This window comes from Strongyloides ratti (assembly GCF_001040885.1).
Source record: "Strongyloides ratti genome assembly S_ratti_ED321, chromosome : 2".
Lineage (NCBI taxonomy): Eukaryota > Metazoa > Nematoda > Chromadorea > Rhabditida > Strongyloididae > Strongyloides > Strongyloides ratti.
In genome coordinates this window covers 4,292,364-4,313,189 of record NC_037308.1, presented here as the reverse complement: position 1 = coordinate 4,313,189, position 20,826 = coordinate 4,292,364, and the positions used below count along the sequence as shown (strand labels likewise).

The 20,826-nt window shown below is 23.0% G+C and overlaps 5 protein-coding genes across 5 annotated transcripts; 1 reads left to right on the top strand and 4 right to left on the bottom strand.

Moving 5' to 3' along the window:
* Positions 1 to 1,063: 1,063 nt before the first annotated feature.
* On the bottom strand, positions 1,064 to 2,878 carry SRAE_2000138200 (IPT domain and p53-like transcription factor, DNA-binding domain and Rel homology domain and Immunoglobulin-like fold domain and Immunoglobulin E-set domain-containing protein; the record flags this gene model as incomplete). The annotated part of the gene is made up of 2 exons (XM_024652327.1): positions 1,064 to 2,425; positions 2,474 to 2,878. 2 exons carry the CDS (start codon positions 2,876 to 2,878, stop codon positions 1,064 to 1,066), a joined length of 1,767 nt encoding a protein of 588 aa, XP_024505915.1.
* Positions 2,879 to 5,452: 2,574 nt separating this feature from the next.
* SRAE_2000138100 (Rac GTPase-activating protein 1) lies at positions 5,453 to 7,080 on the bottom strand (the record flags this gene model as incomplete). Its single annotated transcript, XM_024652326.1, has 4 exons — positions 5,453 to 5,936; positions 5,998 to 6,810; positions 6,862 to 6,940; positions 6,990 to 7,080. The coding sequence occupies 4 exons, from the start codon at positions 7,078 to 7,080 to the stop codon at positions 5,453 to 5,455; spliced, it is 1,467 nt and encodes a 488-aa protein (XP_024505914.1).
* A 614-nt stretch (positions 7,081 to 7,694) lies between these two features.
* SRAE_2000138000 (Pachytene checkpoint protein 2 homolog) lies at positions 7,695 to 8,956 on the top strand (the record flags this gene model as incomplete). Its single annotated transcript, XM_024652325.1, has 2 exons — positions 7,695 to 7,744; positions 7,795 to 8,956. The coding sequence occupies 2 exons, from the start codon at positions 7,695 to 7,697 to the stop codon at positions 8,954 to 8,956; spliced, it is 1,212 nt and encodes a 403-aa protein (XP_024505913.1).
* An 815-nt stretch (positions 8,957 to 9,771) lies between these two features.
* On the bottom strand, positions 9,772 to 12,773 carry SRAE_2000137900 (Phosphatidylinositol-binding clathrin assembly protein; the record flags this gene model as incomplete). Its single annotated transcript, XM_024652324.1, has 5 exons — positions 9,772 to 10,118; positions 10,173 to 10,202; positions 10,298 to 11,050; positions 11,146 to 11,343; positions 11,402 to 12,773. The coding sequence occupies 5 exons, from the start codon at positions 12,771 to 12,773 to the stop codon at positions 9,772 to 9,774; spliced, it is 2,700 nt and encodes an 899-aa protein (XP_024505912.1).
* A 3,364-nt stretch (positions 12,774 to 16,137) lies between these two features.
* SRAE_2000137800 (Sterol-sensing domain and Patched family-containing protein) lies at positions 16,138 to 19,273 on the bottom strand (the record flags this gene model as incomplete). The annotated part of the gene is made up of 4 exons (XM_024652323.1): positions 16,138 to 16,368; positions 16,429 to 18,710; positions 18,775 to 19,023; positions 19,084 to 19,273. 4 exons carry the CDS (start codon positions 19,271 to 19,273, stop codon positions 16,138 to 16,140), a joined length of 2,952 nt encoding a protein of 983 aa, XP_024505911.1.
* Positions 19,274 to 20,826: the final 1,553 nt, after the last annotated feature.

Genomic DNA, 20,826 nt, shown 5'->3' with positions numbered 1-20,826 from the left:
ATAAGAATTTATTAATACTTATTAGTTTCTTTGATAAAAGTGAAATAATCATTTTTTATAAAATAACTTAATCATTTTTTTGTTAAAAGTTTTTATTCCTAATAAATTATATTACTATCATATTGTTATAAATTTATTTGTAAAAATATTTTATATAAATATAAAAAAAATATTATTTAATAAGAATAGGATATTATTAAAAAGAACAAAAGATTTATAAAAAAGAACAAAAAGATTTGTAAGAATAACAACAAAAAAAAAATTTGTTTAAAAAAAAATATAACAAGGAAGTAATTTACCCAACAATATAATTAAATATATAAATAATTTAATATAAATTAAAAATTACCTAAAATTTTAATATATCTTTTTTTTTAACAAAAAAAAAAAAAGAAGGAAAAAAACAAACAAACAAAACATTTAAGGTTATATAAACACTTCTAACAAGTAATGTTTTTATTGCCAAAAATGACTTTATATTTATTATCTATCTATACTTTTATTAAAGTAAATACAAAATAATTCATTCAATGAGATGAAAAAAAAAAAATTTTTTTTTTTAAATAACAATGGAAGAAAAAAATATTATAAGAAAATGTTTTAATATTGAAAAAAAAATATTTATAAATCTTACTACAAAACAAAGAATACATTTCCTGAAATACCATGTTTTAATTTTATATAATATAATTTTTGGATAAATTAAATAATGATAGAAAAGTTAAGACTGGGAATAAAAATACAATTGATATATTACTCACAAATATTAAAATTTATTCTTTATTACATTTATACTTTAGAAAAATTAATTTTAAATTTTTTTTAAATTGAATGTAAAGTTAAATTTTATTTTATAATACTACTTTTCAATGAACCTGAAAATTGTTTTATTTCGAATAATATTTTTCACCCCCATATTTTATTTTTAAATAAATATATTTAAAAAAAAAAATAATGAGGCATAGGAAAATTTTCTAAAAATATAAAAGATTTATTACAAAAAAAAATATATATATATATATTTATATATTATATTATATTATATATAAATAAAATATTTATATTATATTACATCTAAAATAAAGTCTGTTTCTTGTGCTGAATCAGTAAATTCTAAAAGCGTATTATTATTTCCCCTTTCCATTGATGGTGTTGATGTTTCAATAACACTCGGAGAGTTTAAAAAGAAATCAGTATTATTAAAAAGTAATTCTCCAGTTTCCTTAAATTGTGATGTCGGTAATGGTGCTTGATAATCTAAGTACAAACTACTATTATTATTTATATATGTATTATCAATAATATTACTATTTGTATATAATTGCTTCATATTATGATTATTATTTCCATAATTATTATTTTCAATTATCCACATTGAATTATTATATACATTAGATTGAGTTAAATTATTATATTGTGTTGGTTCATAACTTTCATTTTCTGATACTTCATATCGTTGTTCACTTTTATTTTTTAAATAATAATTATTATTTACTATTTCATAAGGTTTTTTATTAGTACATTCTATCTTAGTATTATTATCATTTTGATTATTACTAAAATATGCAGTGGTATGATGTAAAATAGTTGATGGAGGTATTGTTGATAAATTATTATTACTTCCATCATTTATACCTGAAGATGAATGATATTTTATTGTTGTTGTTAATGGCACTCCTAAACATTGATTACGATTATTATTTTCTGTTGGAGTATAATAAAAACTAAATGGATGGCTCATTTTATTACCACAACATACTGTTACAGAAACAGAACCACCCTCAAAAATATTATGAAAAGCAGGAACTGTACATATAATATGACATTGATGTAAATATTGTTTTTGTATGATACCTTCAGCACTCCATGCTAATGAACCATTTTCTTTATATTCTCTAAAAATAACTGATACAGATCTATCAAAATTTCTTCCAATTATAAATAAATCCATACCACCATGAGCAGGGGCATGAGTTAATGATATTTTTGATATTTCAGGTATACCTAATTGTTGAACACATAATATTGGTTCAGATTCTGTTTGAATAACTGTCATTGAATTTGGAATTCCTTTATCAATATATGCACGAAAAACTAATCTAACAGCATTACTTCCATTACTTCCTGGATACTGTTGTTTTATAACATTTTTTACTCCACTCTTTTCACCATTACGTTTTTTCATATCATATGAACAAATTTTTAATATTCCTATACAATCTAAAACAGCTGTCATATTATTTTCTGGTCTTAATATTATTTCAATACATGTTATACCATCATGAGCTCGTATCATTTTACTTGGTAATGTATTAGCTGTCTTTCCTAATACTTGTATTAAATCATAATTATTATGTGGTCGTATAGGACCATCTCCTGTTGCTGCATATATTTCAACACGGGTTGGTCGATAATAACCAACTAACTATATTAACAAAATTTATATAACTATAAAATATGGTATTTTTATTACCTGAATAGTGCAATGGGAGAACCCTGATCTATCTTTAATTGATCCTCGACTACCTTCTGATAAGTATCGAGCTCTATGAGTTTCTTCGGGTTGTTTTAAGATAACAAGTTGATAATTACCATTTAATGGTTCCACAAATTGTGATGAATTTTGTATAGTATAGTTATCGTACATATTATCATTATTAATTCTTGTAATTGTAGTTGATGAAGTATGATTTTTTTTATACTTTACTAAAGTTAAATGATTATGTTCAGCTGCTAATTGTACCTGAAGTAATGAATTATCTTTTTTTGGTATTAAATATTGGTTCATTGAATAATCATAATCTTCCTCTTCATCTTCTAATTTATAACTTTTTTTTCTTTTAAAATTTCTTTTTATTCTTTCTAAAGGTTTAGCCATTATAAAATCTATAAAAAAAATAATAATTAATAAATATATATTAAAAATAAAAAAAAAAAATAAAAACATATTAAATTAATTTATATCTAGAATAACGTAACATCTAAACAAATGATCTTTTGTATTTACTTGTCTAGATATATATATTTCTGTAGGTAAAGATTAACTTATTATCTTATCATATCATAAAACACATACATATGTTTAGTTAAAGAATAAAATTATTACTCTAACATCGAATCACATCAAGTAATAAAGTATTTTTTATGGCTTTATTAACATTAAAATTTTCTCTATGCATATTAAAAACTTTTTACCTAAACAATCCGATTACTTTATTTTTTTGGGTAACCTTATCAAATAAATATATATATATATACCATATCATTAACATTATTTAAAATGAAATAGTAGTTAAAAGAAAAAACTTTTAAAATATAACTTTTTATTTTTAATAATTTACATATTTATATTATTTTAAAAATAAATAAAAAAAATTTATTTTATTAAATAATAAAAAATAATTTAAATATAATTATTTTTTTAATAAAGTTTTCATTCTAATAATTGTTAAAATTAAACAGTTAAATTTAAGTATCTTCTTGAAAATATTTTTAATGATCGAAACTTATGATAAAATTTTCTCATTGTTGTTTTGTCAGGTTTTTGCAAAAAAAAATTTTTCACAGAATCATCAAACACTTTTCTTGTGAAGTTAAATTAATTGACAGTGGTGTTGTGGTTCATTTTTCAGCTTCATTGATTTATTTGCTTCATTAATCTGTTAAAGGTAGTTTTTTTGGTTGATAGAAAACTTTTAAAATAAATAAAAAATTAGCTTTTTAAATATATCTTTTTAACTTATATTTTTTTTTGTTTTTTTAAAATAGTGAAGTATAGATATATTATATCATTTTAAAAAGTACGTGTTAAGTTATGACTATGTACTCAGACTTTAATGTTTTAATTATATTACAATGATATAATTAATCTTTAATATATTTTTAATCTTTTTACTTTGTCTAAAAATGATTCATAATATAAAATGTAAAAAATTAATGATAAAAATAATTTATTAGATTACAAATTATGATAAATAATTTTTATATCACAAAAAATAAACATATTTTTTAATTTATAAATTTTAAAATAATTAGTTCTGAAGAAATGTTATTTGATTAGTTCATGAAGTACATCTGAGCATTATTCTTAAATCAGAATCTTAATATCATTAAATTAAAAAAACATTATTGTCATTTTTTAAAAATATATTTATTTTTTTATTTTAATAAGTATTAAAAATATTTAAATTTCTTATTTTATTAACATTATCATAATTATCATCCGTTTTTTTTTATTCATTTCTGAATCTCTAGTTTCTCGTGCTTCAAATTCTTTTCTATCTTCTTTCAAAAATTACATGTAAATAGTTTTATTTATAAGAAAGTTATTAACATATTTCTAAAAATAATTTATCTTTGAAAATTCATGTCAAAGTTAAATTCTCAAAAATAAAATTCTTTTAAAATAAATTTCACTATTTGTAATTGTGTTGACTGTTATCAAAATTGGAAATTGGAAATTGTTATAAATTATTTTTATTAATTCCATTTTTCATACCATTTCTATTTTTTTTATCAATTTTTACATTTGTTATCAATTACATCCTATACTATCAAATATTTTATTTTACTTACATTATTTTTTATTTGTTAACTATAGATTTAAATTGTTACCTGGTATATAACAGTTATAATCTAATCTGCGAACTTTCTGACAATCAATTTTTTAAATTTACTGAATTTATGTATATTAAAAGGTTAAATATTAATATATTTCCTTGTTAGATTCAAAGACTTCTAAATTATTGTTTTTGAAGAATTTTTTTGAATATAGGTAAAAAAAATATATAATCTACATGAATGTGAAATTAAAATATTAAAATGCTGTTTTTAAAAAAAAATACTAACGATTTTCTAAAAATAGTTCATTATGATGATTCATGTCGGAATTCAATGTCAAAAAATTAAATGTCTTTGAAAAATTGTTTTAAAAATAATTTCCAAAAACGAATTTGTATATAATGCTGTTTCATATACTAAATGGCAACATTTTTTCATGCAATCTTTTTTTTAATTGTAGCAAAAATTTACTAGAACAACTTTTTCCTTCTTGAAATGTAAATTATTTAGAAAGTATTTTTCTTTAACTTAGAAATTGAAATTTTAGAATGACAATAAATGTTTTTCAGTACAAAACTCAATAACGAAAAGCCCGTTTCTAGCAATATTTATTTCATTCAAATAATCATCAACAACTACATACCTCATCTTTCCAGAACCACATTAAAAAATTTTTCTTTTGTTTAAAATAAACAGAAATATATTTACTTAACTTTTCTCAAAAAGATGGCCTTACCAAAGTGTAATTTTTTAGGAAAAAAATTACGCTTTTTACGACTAACATATTTTTTTATCTTGGAAAAGTTTATTAAAAATTAAAAAATCGAAAAAGAGTTTTATAAGTCTTTTTTCGTTTATATATATATATGATACAAAATAGTTAATTATATGATTAAATTCCATTTAATTTTCCTTTCAAAACTTGTTTCCAATAATCTTCTGTGAGATTAAGAAGTTGAACAACAACATTGTTTTGATCTCTTGCCTCCTCTTCAACTTTATTTAAAACTGATTCATGTGATTTTATTACAGAACCAACAACTGTAGGACCTAGACAACAAGCAATATTTTCTATTGGCATTTTATTTATATGTGCCAATGATGCAACTTTTTTCCAATGAAGACAAAGATAAGCTAGTGTATCTCTGTTGGGGGAAGGTAAATTACATATTGCAAAATTTAAGCCTTCAAGATCCCGTAACTTGACAGCCTTAATAAATTCTAAACATGATGTTGTTGGTATTAGTGGTTCTCTTAATTCACGAAGAAATTTTTTGATACATCCAGTAATAGTTTCAGCTGCACAACTTTTTAAATCAGGTATTACACGATTATGTTTAAAATTGTTAAGAAGTTTAACTACTTCACATCCAGCACTAAAAAAATTAAATTACACAAAAATTATATTATTTTTAAATAAGATTAAAAAAAACATACCCTGGAATACGATAAAGTCCTTCTGTTGTAATAAAGTATTTCTCTATTGCAATAACTCCATGGACAACAATGTATGGTATCATAGGATGAAGACGGGGACAAAAATCTAAAAGTGACGGCCTTATCTTAGGTTGTTTAGAAGTTATAGGAGGTCTTGGTACACATGGAATTGGAGCATCCTTCATACAATTACTATGAAGGAAAATATTACACTCAGTACATGTCAAACAATTTTTTCCTTTAAGAACAAATGTTTCACATATATCACAATAACCAACAAAAACTTTTGGTTTAACAACTTTATGTGGATTATTTTCAATATCTTCATATTTTGCCCATTTCGTTGTCATATGAGCTATCATTTCACGTATTGGGGTTACAAATTGAACTGGATCTCTACTATAGTTAAATAAACTGCTATCGTTACCATTAAATTTTTGTGGTGTACTAAATCCATTATTTTTCTTAATTTTAGATTCAATATCACAAGATGTTGTAGATAAACTTCTTTTTCTAGAACTTCCTGATATTCCTAAACTAGTGTTACTTGATGAATAACAAGCAAACTTATTAATAACAGAACTTCTATCTGTTTCATTATAAAACATTGTATCTTTTTCATCAAGACATGTAGCACCTAAAGATTCTGTATTTCCAAAGTTTTCTGGTTCAGTGGTATATTGAGTAGAACATGATCTTCTAAGTGCTTTAACTGTCTTTATTAATTCTTCATTTTGTCTCTCCAATTCGACATTTCTTTGAGATAATGAAACTATTTCAGCTCTAGCCTGTCTTAACTTTGCCTCCACAAGCCTTAATTCCTCTTCAATACTTAATATATTTTCTTTATTAGTGGTTACTGACTTCAGATTACGGGAAAATCTTCCAGGTGTACTTGATATGTCTTCTTGACTTCTAATATAATTTGAATTTTTGCTATCATCTAAAAATTTATGAAAAAATTTTGATCATTGTATGAAAATTAAACGTACCTAATGATGAACGATTGATTAAACTTTCATAATGAGAAACAATATCCAATGTTGAATTGAACATTGTATTTACTCCATTATTTTTAATCATCATCTAACTTTATATTAAAACATTAAACTTCTACATAAAAAAAGGATAATTTTAGAAGATATGATACTGTTCCGAGACAACCTTCCCGCTTAATTTTGGTAATATATACAAGTGAATAAAAAATATTAAAGTTACGACAACTATAACTTTATGTCATCAATTTGGCTTTTCTTACAATTGAATGAGTACAAAAAGAAAAGGAAATGTTTTGTTGCAAATCGATGTATCTAAGTGCAATGCATTTAAGACAGCCTTTCTTTGTATAGTAATAATGATTTGATTAAAAGCGGATGACTACTTTTTTTTTTCTCATTTTAATAGTATATGATAAAGGAAGTATATTGGATGCTGACATTTTTATTTTCATGATTAGTATTAAAAAAAACAATAAATTTGAATATATAATTATAGTAATAAATGTTGTGGAAAAAATCTTAATTGATTTAATGTGCCATAATGTTAGTAAAGAGTTTTGTGCGTTGTTTAAATTTTTTTTTTACCTAGTAATTAATGTTATTTCAAAGTTTTTTTTTTGGTAATAAATTTGTAAAGTGTATACCCTAATTGCATTTCATTATTCTAAAATTATATCCTTATAAATAGTTCATTACATAATGGAGTCTTCATTTTCTATGATTTTGGAGATTTGTCTAAATAGGAGAATGTTAGTTTAAAAAATTGTAGTTCTAAGTTATTGTGTTTTTTTTCATATAGACGTTGTGAAGATAGGGAGAAGGAATTAATAGAAGAACTAGAAGGAATTATAAACAAACTTTCAATTTGTAATGGAGTAAAATATTCTAATGATTTACCTGAAAATATAAGATACATAAGATTTTACGATCCAACAATTGATGAAAATGAGATAATAATTAAAGAAGAATTGTTAAATTCTCTTCTGAATGATAAAAGAAGACGTTTCTTTACATTAAAAAGTATGGAACCAATTCAAGAGCCTTTATGTCTAGATGAAGAGAAAGATACAGCGGCATCTTGTATTGGATTTACTCAAACAGATCTCCCTCACTCATCATTAGATAATATCTGGGATAATTTAATTTTTCCAAAGTGTATAAAGAAGAAAATTATTGGCTATACAACAACATTACTACAATTTTCAAAATTATCTATATCTGATGACAAAATATCAACTAATAGATTCATTTTATTTCATGGACCACCAGGAACTGGTAAAACATCTTTAGCTAAAGGATTTGCCCAAAAAATGTCTATTCGTCTAAATTCATTCTATCAAAGTAGTATTCTTGTAGAAATAAATTGTCATTCCCTTTTTTCTAAATGGTTTTCACAATCGGCAAAATTAGTTAGTCTATTATTTGATAAAATTTTAAATACATATGCTGTCAATAAAAATATGATGGTATTTGTTTTGATTGATGAAATTGAAAGTATAGGGTTATCAAGAGAAAAGTCAATGGGAAAAAATGATCCTGGTGATGTTGTCAGAGTCCTTAATTCTTTTTTGACTCAGTTAGACAAGGCAAAGAAATATCCTAATGTTATGTTTATTGGAACTTCTAATATGAATCATATTATGGATGAGGCTATCTCTGATAGAATTGATCTAGACATTTTTATTGGATATCCTTGTTTAGAAGCTACATATACTATATTAAAAGGAATTATAGAGGAGTTAATGGAAAAAAAAGTGTTAGTTAGTGAGAAATATTTACCCATAATGAATGTAAATGATATAGAAAATTTTAATTTAACTTCTATTAATTTATATGAAAAAGCCAGAAATTTCTACACTAATAAAACATCAGCAAGAAGATTAAGAAAAGTTGCTTTAATACCTTTTGCTGAAACATTTTCAGAAAAAATGGATATAAATGAATTTATAAGATTAATTTAATCAAATGTTTTTATGTTACTATGATATCAGCAACTTTTTTATTGTCAATTAAAAATATGTTTTTTTTTGAATAAATTTACTCTTTATTTCTAACGGCGTTGTAATTTCTTCTTATTATTTTTTTTTTTGCAAATTTCAAATGCATTGTAAAAGTGATTAGTCCATAAAAAAGCACTGTTGAAGTTAGTTGTAAGATAATTATCCTCAGTTACAAATTGGTTACTTTTTAAATATATTTATTGTTATTTTAGATTATTGATACTTGTCTTGAATTCTTTTCCCATTCTTTTAAAAATTAAAATCATTCAACAGGTATTTGTTATTAAAATATCCAGGAATATTTTTTGATTTTGGTGGAATTTTTTTTTTCAAAATAAAATTATAACCATCAAAATTGTTTTGATGTAATTAAGAGCCAGAAAGTAGTTCCAAAGATATTTCTTACTCTTATGGGTAAAATCCCATTAAATCAAATAAAATTTATTTTAAAAAAAAGTGCATCTTTTTTATTTTTGGCAACATGTCCATTAATAAATAAAGTGTTCCAAAACAATTTCTTTTTTTATATTAGCGCAATTTTTTCTCCCAGAAAAATTTTTTAAAAGTTTGGAAATCGAAAAGATCTTATTATCTCAAGTTTCGCCCATGTAGTATAAGGATAAGGAAAGGATATATAATATAAGGATTTTTTTAAATATTTGGAAATCGAAAAAACTTTTATTGGCTTAAATTTCGCCTATTTTATATACGGATTTTACATATAGATTCTTTTTTATTTATTTGTATTTTGATATTGACATCATTCATATTTCTTCTTATTGAAATGGATTAAAACCACCTGGTGGTTGTTGATAACTTGGTTGTTGTTGTTGTGGTGGCATTCCACCAAAAGGATTTCCCATTGGTGGTTGTTGCATCATTGGAGCTCCATACATCGGTTGTTGGTTAGGCATTTGATTGGCAAAGGGATTCACCTGTTGAGGCCATTGTTGAGAAATTGTAGAATTTTGTCCATACATTCCTTGTTGAATTGGTGGCACCATACCACCCATTGGAGGTTGCATTGGTCTTGGTGGTTGTTGTTGTTGATTCATTGTTGGACCTCCAGCCCAATTTATTTGTTTGTTGTAATTTGTATTACCGGAAATAGATAAATCACCAACTAAAGATGATATTGTTTTGTCAACATCATTAATATTTGTAGAAATTGGATTACCTTGTCCTACTGATGAAAAAGGATCAAAACCTAAAAAAATAAAGATTATTATTATTATTATTTTAACTTTTTAAAAATTTAAAATTTTAGTGTTGTAACATGATTGGTTTTATTTTTTTACAAACCCTGATTTTGTTGTTGTTGTTGTTGTGGTATGTATCCCTGTGATGGTGGATATTGTTGTCCTTGAGAAATAGGTGGTTGGTAGATGTTTTGTTGTTGTGGTAATGTTTCTTGAGGTTGCTGTTGTACTTCAGGTACACCAATAGGTTGTGTCTGTTGTTGTTGTTGTTGTTCAGAACCATTTTGTTGAACATATTGTTCTAAAAATGATGAAGATGTATAACTTGCATCATTTCCACTAAATGGAGTATTTTCATAAATTCCCAGGTTAGATGAATTTGGTTGAATATCAATATTTTGAGTTGCTTGTGGTGGAGCAGAAGTTTCAGAAATTTTTGGAGCTACAACCTCTGGTGTTGGTTCAGTTGTAGGTTGTGGTATATTTTCTGGTGCTTTTTGCATTTCTGGTTGATGTATTGTTGATGGTGGTTCAGAAGAAGGAACCATATTAGGAACTTGTGTTTGTTGTTGTGGTACCTCTGATGTTTCAGGTTGTGAAGGTACACTAGAAAGATGTTGAGAAGGATCCCCTTGTGATGAGTGTGAAATTTTACTAGTTGGTGGTGGTGGCCTTGATGGTATGGGTGCATGTTGTTGAGGAATAGGTTGTTGTGGCATGTTTTGTTGAGTGGTAGGATATTGTGGCTGTTGACTAAATCCCTGAGGCTGATTATACATAGGTTGTTGTTGTGTAAATGGATTCCATTGTTGTTGTCCAGCCATTTGTGGTTGTACATATGTATTGTAATATGGATCTAAGATATTATTTAGAAAAAATATTTTTAAAAAATATACACAATAAAGTTACAACACTAAAGATAAAAAAAAATTTTTTTTTGCTAAAACAAACCATTTGTTTTATTCTTTACAATATTAGATTTTGTAGAAGTTGTTGCCGGTGGTGAGATCAATTTACCGTTTGTTGAATTTAATTTATTTGTATTAGTTTCTGTTTCTGATGGTGTATTAAAAATTTTTGCAAACTCAGCTTCCAATAATGATTGAGTAGCAGAGGAAGATTTTGGTGTATTACTTATAGTCGATGGCACTAAACACAAACACAAAGAAAGTCACAAAAACTTAAAAATATATTAAACACTACTTACCTGATGGTTGGGGTGTTGCTTGAAGTCCTGAATACATTTGTTGTTGATAAGAATTAGTTGTAGTAGATTGTTGGGGAAAAGGTTGATTCATTCCAAATGGATTTTGAAGTTGCATTCCAAAGGGATTTTGTTGTTGTATTGGTTGTTGCTGTTGTTGAGGAGCTGAATCAAGAAAATTTAATAAATCTCCTGTTTTTGGTTGCATTGGAGCATATGAATTAGTAGGTAACTGTTGAGATTGTTGAGGCATTTGATGCTGTTGTCCTGGATTCATTGCTAATTGAGCACGACGTTGTTCCTCAAATTGACGAAGACGTTCTCTTTCCTCTTCTAAATATTTTTGTTTTGCTATTTCATCATAAACAAATCCAGAAGCCTGTTGATTCATATCTCTTGACATTGTTGTTTGAGAAAGTGATTGATTAACTGTTTGTTGAATTGTTGCTGGTGGTGGACCTCTACCTCCTTCTAAGTGATAAACATGTGTTTCAAGTGCTTCTAATAAAGAAGCTGGAGCACGTGTTAAGTCAGGTATTTCTCCTCTATCAATTCCAACAGACTCAGCAATACGAAGAAACTCGGCAACTTTATCAAGTCTAGCTAAAAATGATTTATATGCATCTAATGCTTCACGACATTGTTTTTTATTGGTCTCAAAAAATTTCTCCAAAAGATTTATAATACCATCATTATAACAAGCGAAAAGTCTAATCAAATCTCTAAATAATAATATAAATGAACAATTGATAACACCATTGTTAAGATCAGAAGAATTAACTTTAAATTCTAATAATGCATCAATTTGATTTTGAAGAATAGGTAAAGTTTTAAGTAATTTATCAATAGCCATTTTTCTCATAAAACCATCTTCGTTACCTCTTTTAACTTTACAAAAATCAAATGCACAAATTCTATAAGTAGCAATTTTTTCAGAAATATATTTTCCATATTTTCGGACATGTTCACTCATCTCATAACCGGAAGCATTAGTTTTATCAATAAAGTTAGTCAAGTTAAATGTTGCATTACATGATGCAAGATATTGAGAAAATCTTTCATTACCATAACACATAATATTATGCATTGTTATCAATGCCTTGTATACAACAACCCAATTTGGATTTTGAATACGTTCTAATAACATATTAGCCATTGAAGGAATTGAAACATTAGGTTCATTAGTACAATGTAAAAGATAATCAAGATGTTTTTTTTTAGGTGCCATTAATTCTTCTGTTGTTGCTTTACAAATTGTCTTTCCAAGTTGTGATCCAGCTAATGAATGTTTAGCTGCTGTAAGACGATCTGTAATCGTTTGCCCACCAGATGTAAAAGGCATTTGTTGATGTAATACTTTTTCCAATGTCTGCATTATCTAAAAAAGGAAAAAAAAATATAATATATCAGTAATAGTATAATAATAATAGTTAAAGTATGTAATCGTATTCTAAAGGAAATGTTATTATGTTTGTAGGTGTAGGAAAAAATAAATAAAAAGAATTATTTGTTTCTTTTTTTTTTCAATAAATTTATATTATTGGAAATCTATGAAAAAAGCCAATATACTAAAACTCTGCCTTACATTTACAAATATGTACACACTTTAAAGCATACTTGCCATCGATCTTCTTTTGAAGAAGGAAACACTATCACTAGATATAGGCATGGGTTTTTCTAACATAATAATTGTATAAGAAAGGCAATGCTAAAACTTTATATATAACATATAAAAATATAGAAAAAATAATAAACTATCCCATTTAATGTTTAAATAATACAATATATATAAACCAGCTTTTTAGATGCATGGAAGATAAATTAATGAATAAAAAAATATAAAAAAAAAAAAAAGTTTAATAAAAATTTAGCATCCTATAACAAAGTATAAAATTTTAAGTATAATAGTCATAAGATTAATTTTTGGTCTTTAAATAATTATCTTTTTTTAGAATTTTTCTGAAAAATATTAAATTAACATTCTAACTATAAAAACATATATTTCATTTATAATCATAATAAAAAAAAAAATAAAATAATAGTTATATTTTTAATTGAAACATATGTTATGAGCACTTTGAATAAAAAACATAATAGGGGTTTTCATATTAAAAAATCATTACAAAATTTTAGGTATATGTCCAAAATTACTTTGCAAAACATTTATATATATATATATTTATTAATCATATCAATAATTTATTATAAAATAATTATATAATGTATTAGAAAAATTATAAAATAATAAAAATGTTGTAATTTTTTTTTTACTAAAGAACAATTAAACTCCCCTAAATATGGAAGACAATATCATACAAGTTTAACATATAATATCAAAATCGCTTACTTGTACATGAAATTAAATATCAGTGAAGAAAAAATATACATATAAAGTGATAGAAACATACATTTTAACAAGAGTTTAAATAAAAATTTTATATTACAAAAAATTATATCTAGGTATATGTATATATATTTGCCATACCTAATTTTGATAAAAATATCCAAATGTAAAAAAAATTAAAATATCTTCTAACATTTTTATTATCAATAAAAAAAAAAAGCAACCTTGAAAAATACTTTTGGTGCATAAAAAAAAAACAATTATTTTATCAACATACTTTACACATCAAATAAAATTTGAGAATATATACTAATAATAAAAATCATAATGATTTGTAAACAAAAGAAAAAAAAAATGTTTTCTTAAAAAAATAAACGAAAAGTAAGAATATAAAAATTACAAACCATATATATTATTATCATATTGTGCCAACGCACATTAAAATTATAAGTCGATTAAAATAAATATATAAATAAGACTAGAAAAATAACGAAATATATATATATATATATACATATATTATATATATGTATAAATGAAAAGGGACAATCCAAACAAAAAAGGCAAAGATAATCAAATATATTTATTAAATACATTATAATTAATTACAATATAAATTAATACTACTAACATATTTATATAAAAGTGTCACAAATTTAAGAAAATAGATATTATTAAAACTTTTTAAAATTTAGATGACCGATATTTACTAAAATAAAAGTATATATCTATATCATATGCATAATGAATATAGAATAATATATATGTTGAGCTTTTCGTGCATTTTTAAAGTTAGAGATATATGTGTAAATTCACCAAAAAACAGTAAACAATTTACTTTTTTTTTTTTTTGTAAAATTGGAAATATGTGTATAATGGAGGCGTAGTTTCTCGAATTAGTCAAGATTGTCTCTTTTTTTTTAATAAATTTATACTAAATTATTTATAATAGTTTCATGAAATTAAATTATTGTTTATTTATATTAAATTTATAAATATTTAGAAGATTTAATTATAAATTATGAAATAAACTTCTATTATTGGTAGTATAAATAAGTTTATATATCTATTTTTCTTCTAAACAAATACCAATAAATTTTATAAACATTGATAAACATTTTTAAAATAGTATTAGTAAAATAATAAATTATTTATGAAAAAAATTTTAGAAAAAGAAAAATAAAAGAAATATTATAAAAGTATCAATCATTGAGTGTTCACATTTAAGTATCATTTATAGTATTTTTATCAGCTTTTATTAAAATACACCTTTAATCAGATTATTTTAACGTTTAAATTTATAATTTGTTGAATAAATTTTCTACAATCAAAGATTTTACCAATGTACTTTAACAGATAAAAAATAAACAAATCATAACATACTAAAAATATTATTTGATTTAAAGACAAGTAAAATTTTTTTACTTTATCTATTAATTCTTTTTTCGATACGGGGTTTATTTGTATCTAATCTTTGATGTGTCATTAATACACAAAAAAAAATCAAATTCTTTTTGAAATTATCAATAAAATGTATTTTATGATCAGGTACTTACTTAATTTAATAAAAAAAATTTTCCCCGTGTTTTTCATTCACTTAAAGTAGGTTCAAGTTTAAAATTTTTTTATAAATTTTATTTGTATAAAATTTTATTTGACATACTTCAAAATAGACCATTCAACATTTATAAATATTTTTTTTAACTCCAATTTAAAATATTATAAATAACCAAAAGTATGATATTATTGAATAAAATCATATTTTTTAATAACTCAACATTTTTTTAAAGGGTAACAATTATAGTTTAACGGAAATAAAGCGTTTATTTTTATTTAATAAAAAATAAATAAAAGTATAAATTTTTGATTATGTGAAGTTTAATTATAAAAATTTATCAATTTACAAGAAATGTAAATTTTTAAAAAGTGCAATAAAAGTTCGATAATTTTGTGTGTAAAAAAAATACTTTTCTAGACTAAAAAAGTTTTTAATATTTTAAATTTTATCTATAAACATTTCTGAAATTTTATTAAATTTTTTTTTTTCAAAATGTTTTCTAACTTCCTTTTAAATCAGATGATTAATATTTTTATTGAAAAAAAAAATATTAACACTATGTAAAATAGTACTAAATTTCTAAAATTGTTTTTATAAAAAAGTCAAAATTTAAAAAACAAAATTTTTTTTATTATTATTATAAACATTTTAAAATAATTTATTTAGTTAGAAAAACAAATTTAATTATAAATTTATATTTTAATATATAAAACAATGAATTATTTTAATAATAATTTAATGAAATTGTTATAAGAAAAAATTCATATATATATATGGTCGTGTAACACAAAATGCCCGTGTTTTTTTGTTCATAAAATAATAATAACCCGAAAAAAGTTAGTTATGTTGTTGTTTATCATTGCTTTCTAATGATATTTCTAATGATTCTTTGAAAGTTGAAGATGAATCAGGAATAGATGATGATTTATTAATATAACGATAACAACTCCATTCAATCCAACGACGTGGGATATATTGTATAAATGTTGGGAGGAGAACTAGACCATGAAAAAGTCCCCATATAGCTACAAGACAGATTGTTTTAAAAAAAACTAATGGTATATAATCCTAAAAATAAAGTAAAAATTAAATAAAACTGTTTTTTTTTCAAAAATAAATATTAATTACCTTTAAACAAATAAGTGGCATAACACATAATACTGTACTGATACCACCTTGCATCATAGGCCAGGCAACTGAATCAATAGTATGATATAATTTTTCTTTTGTACTATTCATAGGTTCTTTTGTTATTTGTGTTCCTTTAAATATTTTTTTACTTTTTAATTGAAAATGATAACAAACATGAGCTGTAAAATCAACTGACATTCCTATAGACATAAGTACAGCTCCTAAACTAACTGGATCAAGATCTAAATGCCACCATGATAAAAATCCAAGAACACCAATACATATTGAGGCAATTGAAAGAACAGCAAATAAAACTGCTATAGGATTTTGTATAAAAATGGCACAAACAATTGTCATACATAATAATGTTACAATAGTTGTCTGAATTGTTAATGTTTTTAAGGATAACATTTGATCAACAAACATTCCATTAGCTTCCCATACAGTAACATTAAAATTAGGATAATTATCAGCTATTTTTCTCCATTTTAACATTATATCAATTCTATCATCCCAATTATCAATATTATGATATGCTACTAAAAACCAAAAAGATTTAATAGGATTTCCTGTAGCATAATCAGAGGTATTTTTTAATTTTATAAATGCATTCCATACTTTTTCTATTGGTGATTTAAGAAATCCCCTAAAATCTTTATAATTTAATTTTTCATCATCTTTATTTTTTTCATCCTCCTCATTATAATCCCATCCAATAAATAATTTACTATCTTTAACATATTTTTCATAACTTCTTAACCATATCATACTAAATTCTTTTCCTTTACATTTATCTAAATTTTCAAAATCATTAACCATATTATTAAATATTTTAACATCATCATCATTTCTAATATCAGGAGGATTATTAACAATAACTGTTACTGGATAATATTCATTCCAAACAACATGTGCTATTAATTTATGAGGTTCAACAAGTGGTGAATCTTTAGGTAAAATTTTTTCTGTATCTAAACGTGATTGAATATTTAATGTACCCATAATAGCAAAATACCAATATACTCCACTACCTATTAATAGAAAAATTGCAAACCATGGATTTGATATAATATTACAATATATTACACGAATTTTTTTAAAAATTTTTCTTAAACATTCTATTGTTTTATTATTTTTTTCATTATAATTTTTTTCTAATTCTTTTTTTTTACTACTACATTTTGCTGTATAATATAATATTGGACCAAAAAGTATTAATGAATAGATGTAGGCTAATCCTAATGCAACAGCTGTAGCAAGGCAAAATAATGCTATTTCAGGTGTTGGTGTTAATGCACCTATAGCAAATGTTATAACATTTGTAAATGTTGTTATTGTAATTGATGGTCCAACATCTTCAAAAACAAGACCTAATAAATGTTTTGGTGTTACTTTATTATATGTAGGTTTTAGAAATGAATGAAGAATAAGAAATGAATCATTAATACCAATACCCATAATAAGGAATGGCATAATTAACATAACTGAATTTGTCCTAAAACCAAGAATTGTAAGGCATCCAAAAGTTGTTGTAACAGCCAAAACTGGACATAATGATATACCAATAGCTGCTAAAATTTTACCTAAATCTATTGAATTAAAATAAATTGATGATGAAAAAACTGTAACAAAAACAAATAAAAACATAACACAAAAACCAAAAGCAAAATATGGTATAGTTTTTTGGGATGCTCTATTCATTTCATAATCAACAATTTTTGCTCCTATTGATACAACATCAATATATTTTGATTGATAGGTATTTTGTAAATAATGATATGCTCCTAAATCCCATACACCCATTTTTTCTTCATTTTCTGGTGAACTTTTATCACCTAAAAATGGTGCTAAAATCATTTGAATATAATCAAAATCTGTTATATTTTTTAAATTTTTTAACTCTTCATCATTTTCAATCTCATCCTCTGTATAATAATTATTTTGTACACCAAAAAAATTTTTTTCTAATGGAAATATATAACCACTAATTTTTGATCTTGGATAAGTTAATTTATTAATTTTTTTACCACCCAAATTTTTATTATACTCATTAAGAAGAGATAAATAAAAATAATGAATTATAATATTTGAATCACAAAAGGCACCACAAATATTTTGATATTTTATATATTGAGATGGAAATTCTGATGATGGATATGGTATTGATAAATTTGAATGCAAGTATGTTAATAATTTATCTGCTTCTTCAAGATATTTTAATCTATGCATTGAACCACCATCTTTTGCTTTAATAATAATTGATGTTGGTAGTGTATCTCCTATAATAATAAAAAAAAAATTATATATATATATATTCTTTATCATTTTTATTATATAACATACCAACAGCACCAAAAAATTCCTTATAAACATCCGTTTCATATTTTGCTCTTGAGGTAGAAGGTGTATAACCATCATTTGTTCGATCCTTAAGTTGTATATTAATCATACCCATTGATAATGATGCTATAATAATTGATGCAATAATAAATGCTGTTGGATATGAAGCAATACCAACACCAAGCCAATAAAATAAATTTCGAAGTCTTAGATGTTCTTTACAAAAAAATAAAAATTTTTCTGCTTTACTTCCTTAAATTAAAAAAAAGTTAAAAAAAATTTGTTTTTAAAGATATAATTTTAAAAATATACCATTAATTATGTAAACTTTTTCTGTACTACGTAGTGTCAGGGAATTAACTTTATTTCTTGGTGTTAATAAAAAATCATTACCATTACATAGTTCTTTTTCATTATCTAATTTTGTTGATAAAATAAAAATGGCACGTTCCTGATCCTGTTCAACATTTGGTAAAGGTGTTTTTTCTTTTTTTAACGACATCCTATTTAAGCGTTATTAATTTTTAAGATAGTATTAAAAAAAAAGTTTACGTAGTAACTTTGTACAAGATAAAAATATTAGATATTATAGTTGAGTCAAGTAACACATTCGTTACAATTATCTATAAAAAAAAATATATATATATATTTTATTATCATTTATTAATATTTTATTAAATAAATAAATAAATTCCGATAAAGGCATATTATATAATAATATAAATGAGATATTCTTACAATGATAAGAAATATCATCTTCAATATTATTATGATAAGTGATTATCTTTGACACATGATAAATTGATAAAATATCAAAAGTAAATATGAAAAATTTTTGAAGACTAATTAATAAAGTAAAAAAAAAAATAGCATATGAAGATAAATTTTGATAATGAAGAAAGAAAGAGAAATTAGGTAATGAAAAATCTTTGAAATTTATTCATGGAATATGAAAGAGCCTATTAAGGAGTATAAACTAGTTTTAAATGTATTTTTCTTTCTTCTTTTAAATTGACAAGAGAAGAGAAGATAACTTCATATTTTGAAGGTTCATTAAAAAGTAAAGAAATGTACATATATATTTATTTATTATATCCATATATTATGATAAATTAGGAAATATTTGTTATGGATTAGTTTATAATGCTAACTCCATACTTTAAAAATATATAAAGGGTTTTTGATATAAACATATATATATATATATATATATATATATATATATATATATATGCGTAAAATATCTATTTTAATGATCTGTTCTTTTATAATATTTATTATATATAAATATGTTTTGTTTAGGTTAAAAATAAAGAAAAATTTAAAGTTAAGGCATTTAAAAAAAAAAAAAAATTTTATGAAGAAAAGGAGAAAGAGAGAGAGAAAGGGTAGGAGAGAAAAACACCAAATCGTAGGATGAAGATTAAAAATAGAAGTTTGATTTGTAAACCTAAAAATAAAAAATAAAATTTACCCTTTAAATGTAATTTATGATAGTTTAAAGTTAGTAATAAAAAAAATTAAATCAACCTAATCATAATAATTTTTTATTTAATAAAAAAATTGATTTAAAAAAAAATTGATATAAAACTATAATAAATAAATAAATATACATATATATAATCAACTATTTTAGAGGAGTGACAAATTAAATATATAGAGGGAGATGTTCATTTTCATGTAAATAAAAATATGTACTAAAAAAAAAATATTTTATCATCTAAAATAGAATGAATTTTAAAAGTTATTAAATAATAGTAATATTATATATAAATATCAAACATTAAAATATGTATGATTTACTTATTTTGTTTATTATCTTAAAATTAAAATACATTATATTTTGTTAATGTAAAAAATTTTTTTTTTATTACTATTATATTGCCTATCAATATAATGTAATAAATTTTTTTAAATTATTTTGCACAATTAAGAAAAAAAAAATTTTTTTTAATTATATTTTTTTAGTTAAAAAAAAACATTGTATAATAAAAAAAATCATTTTTTTTTACAATTCTTTTAAAACTATTGATAATATTATAAATATTTTATAAA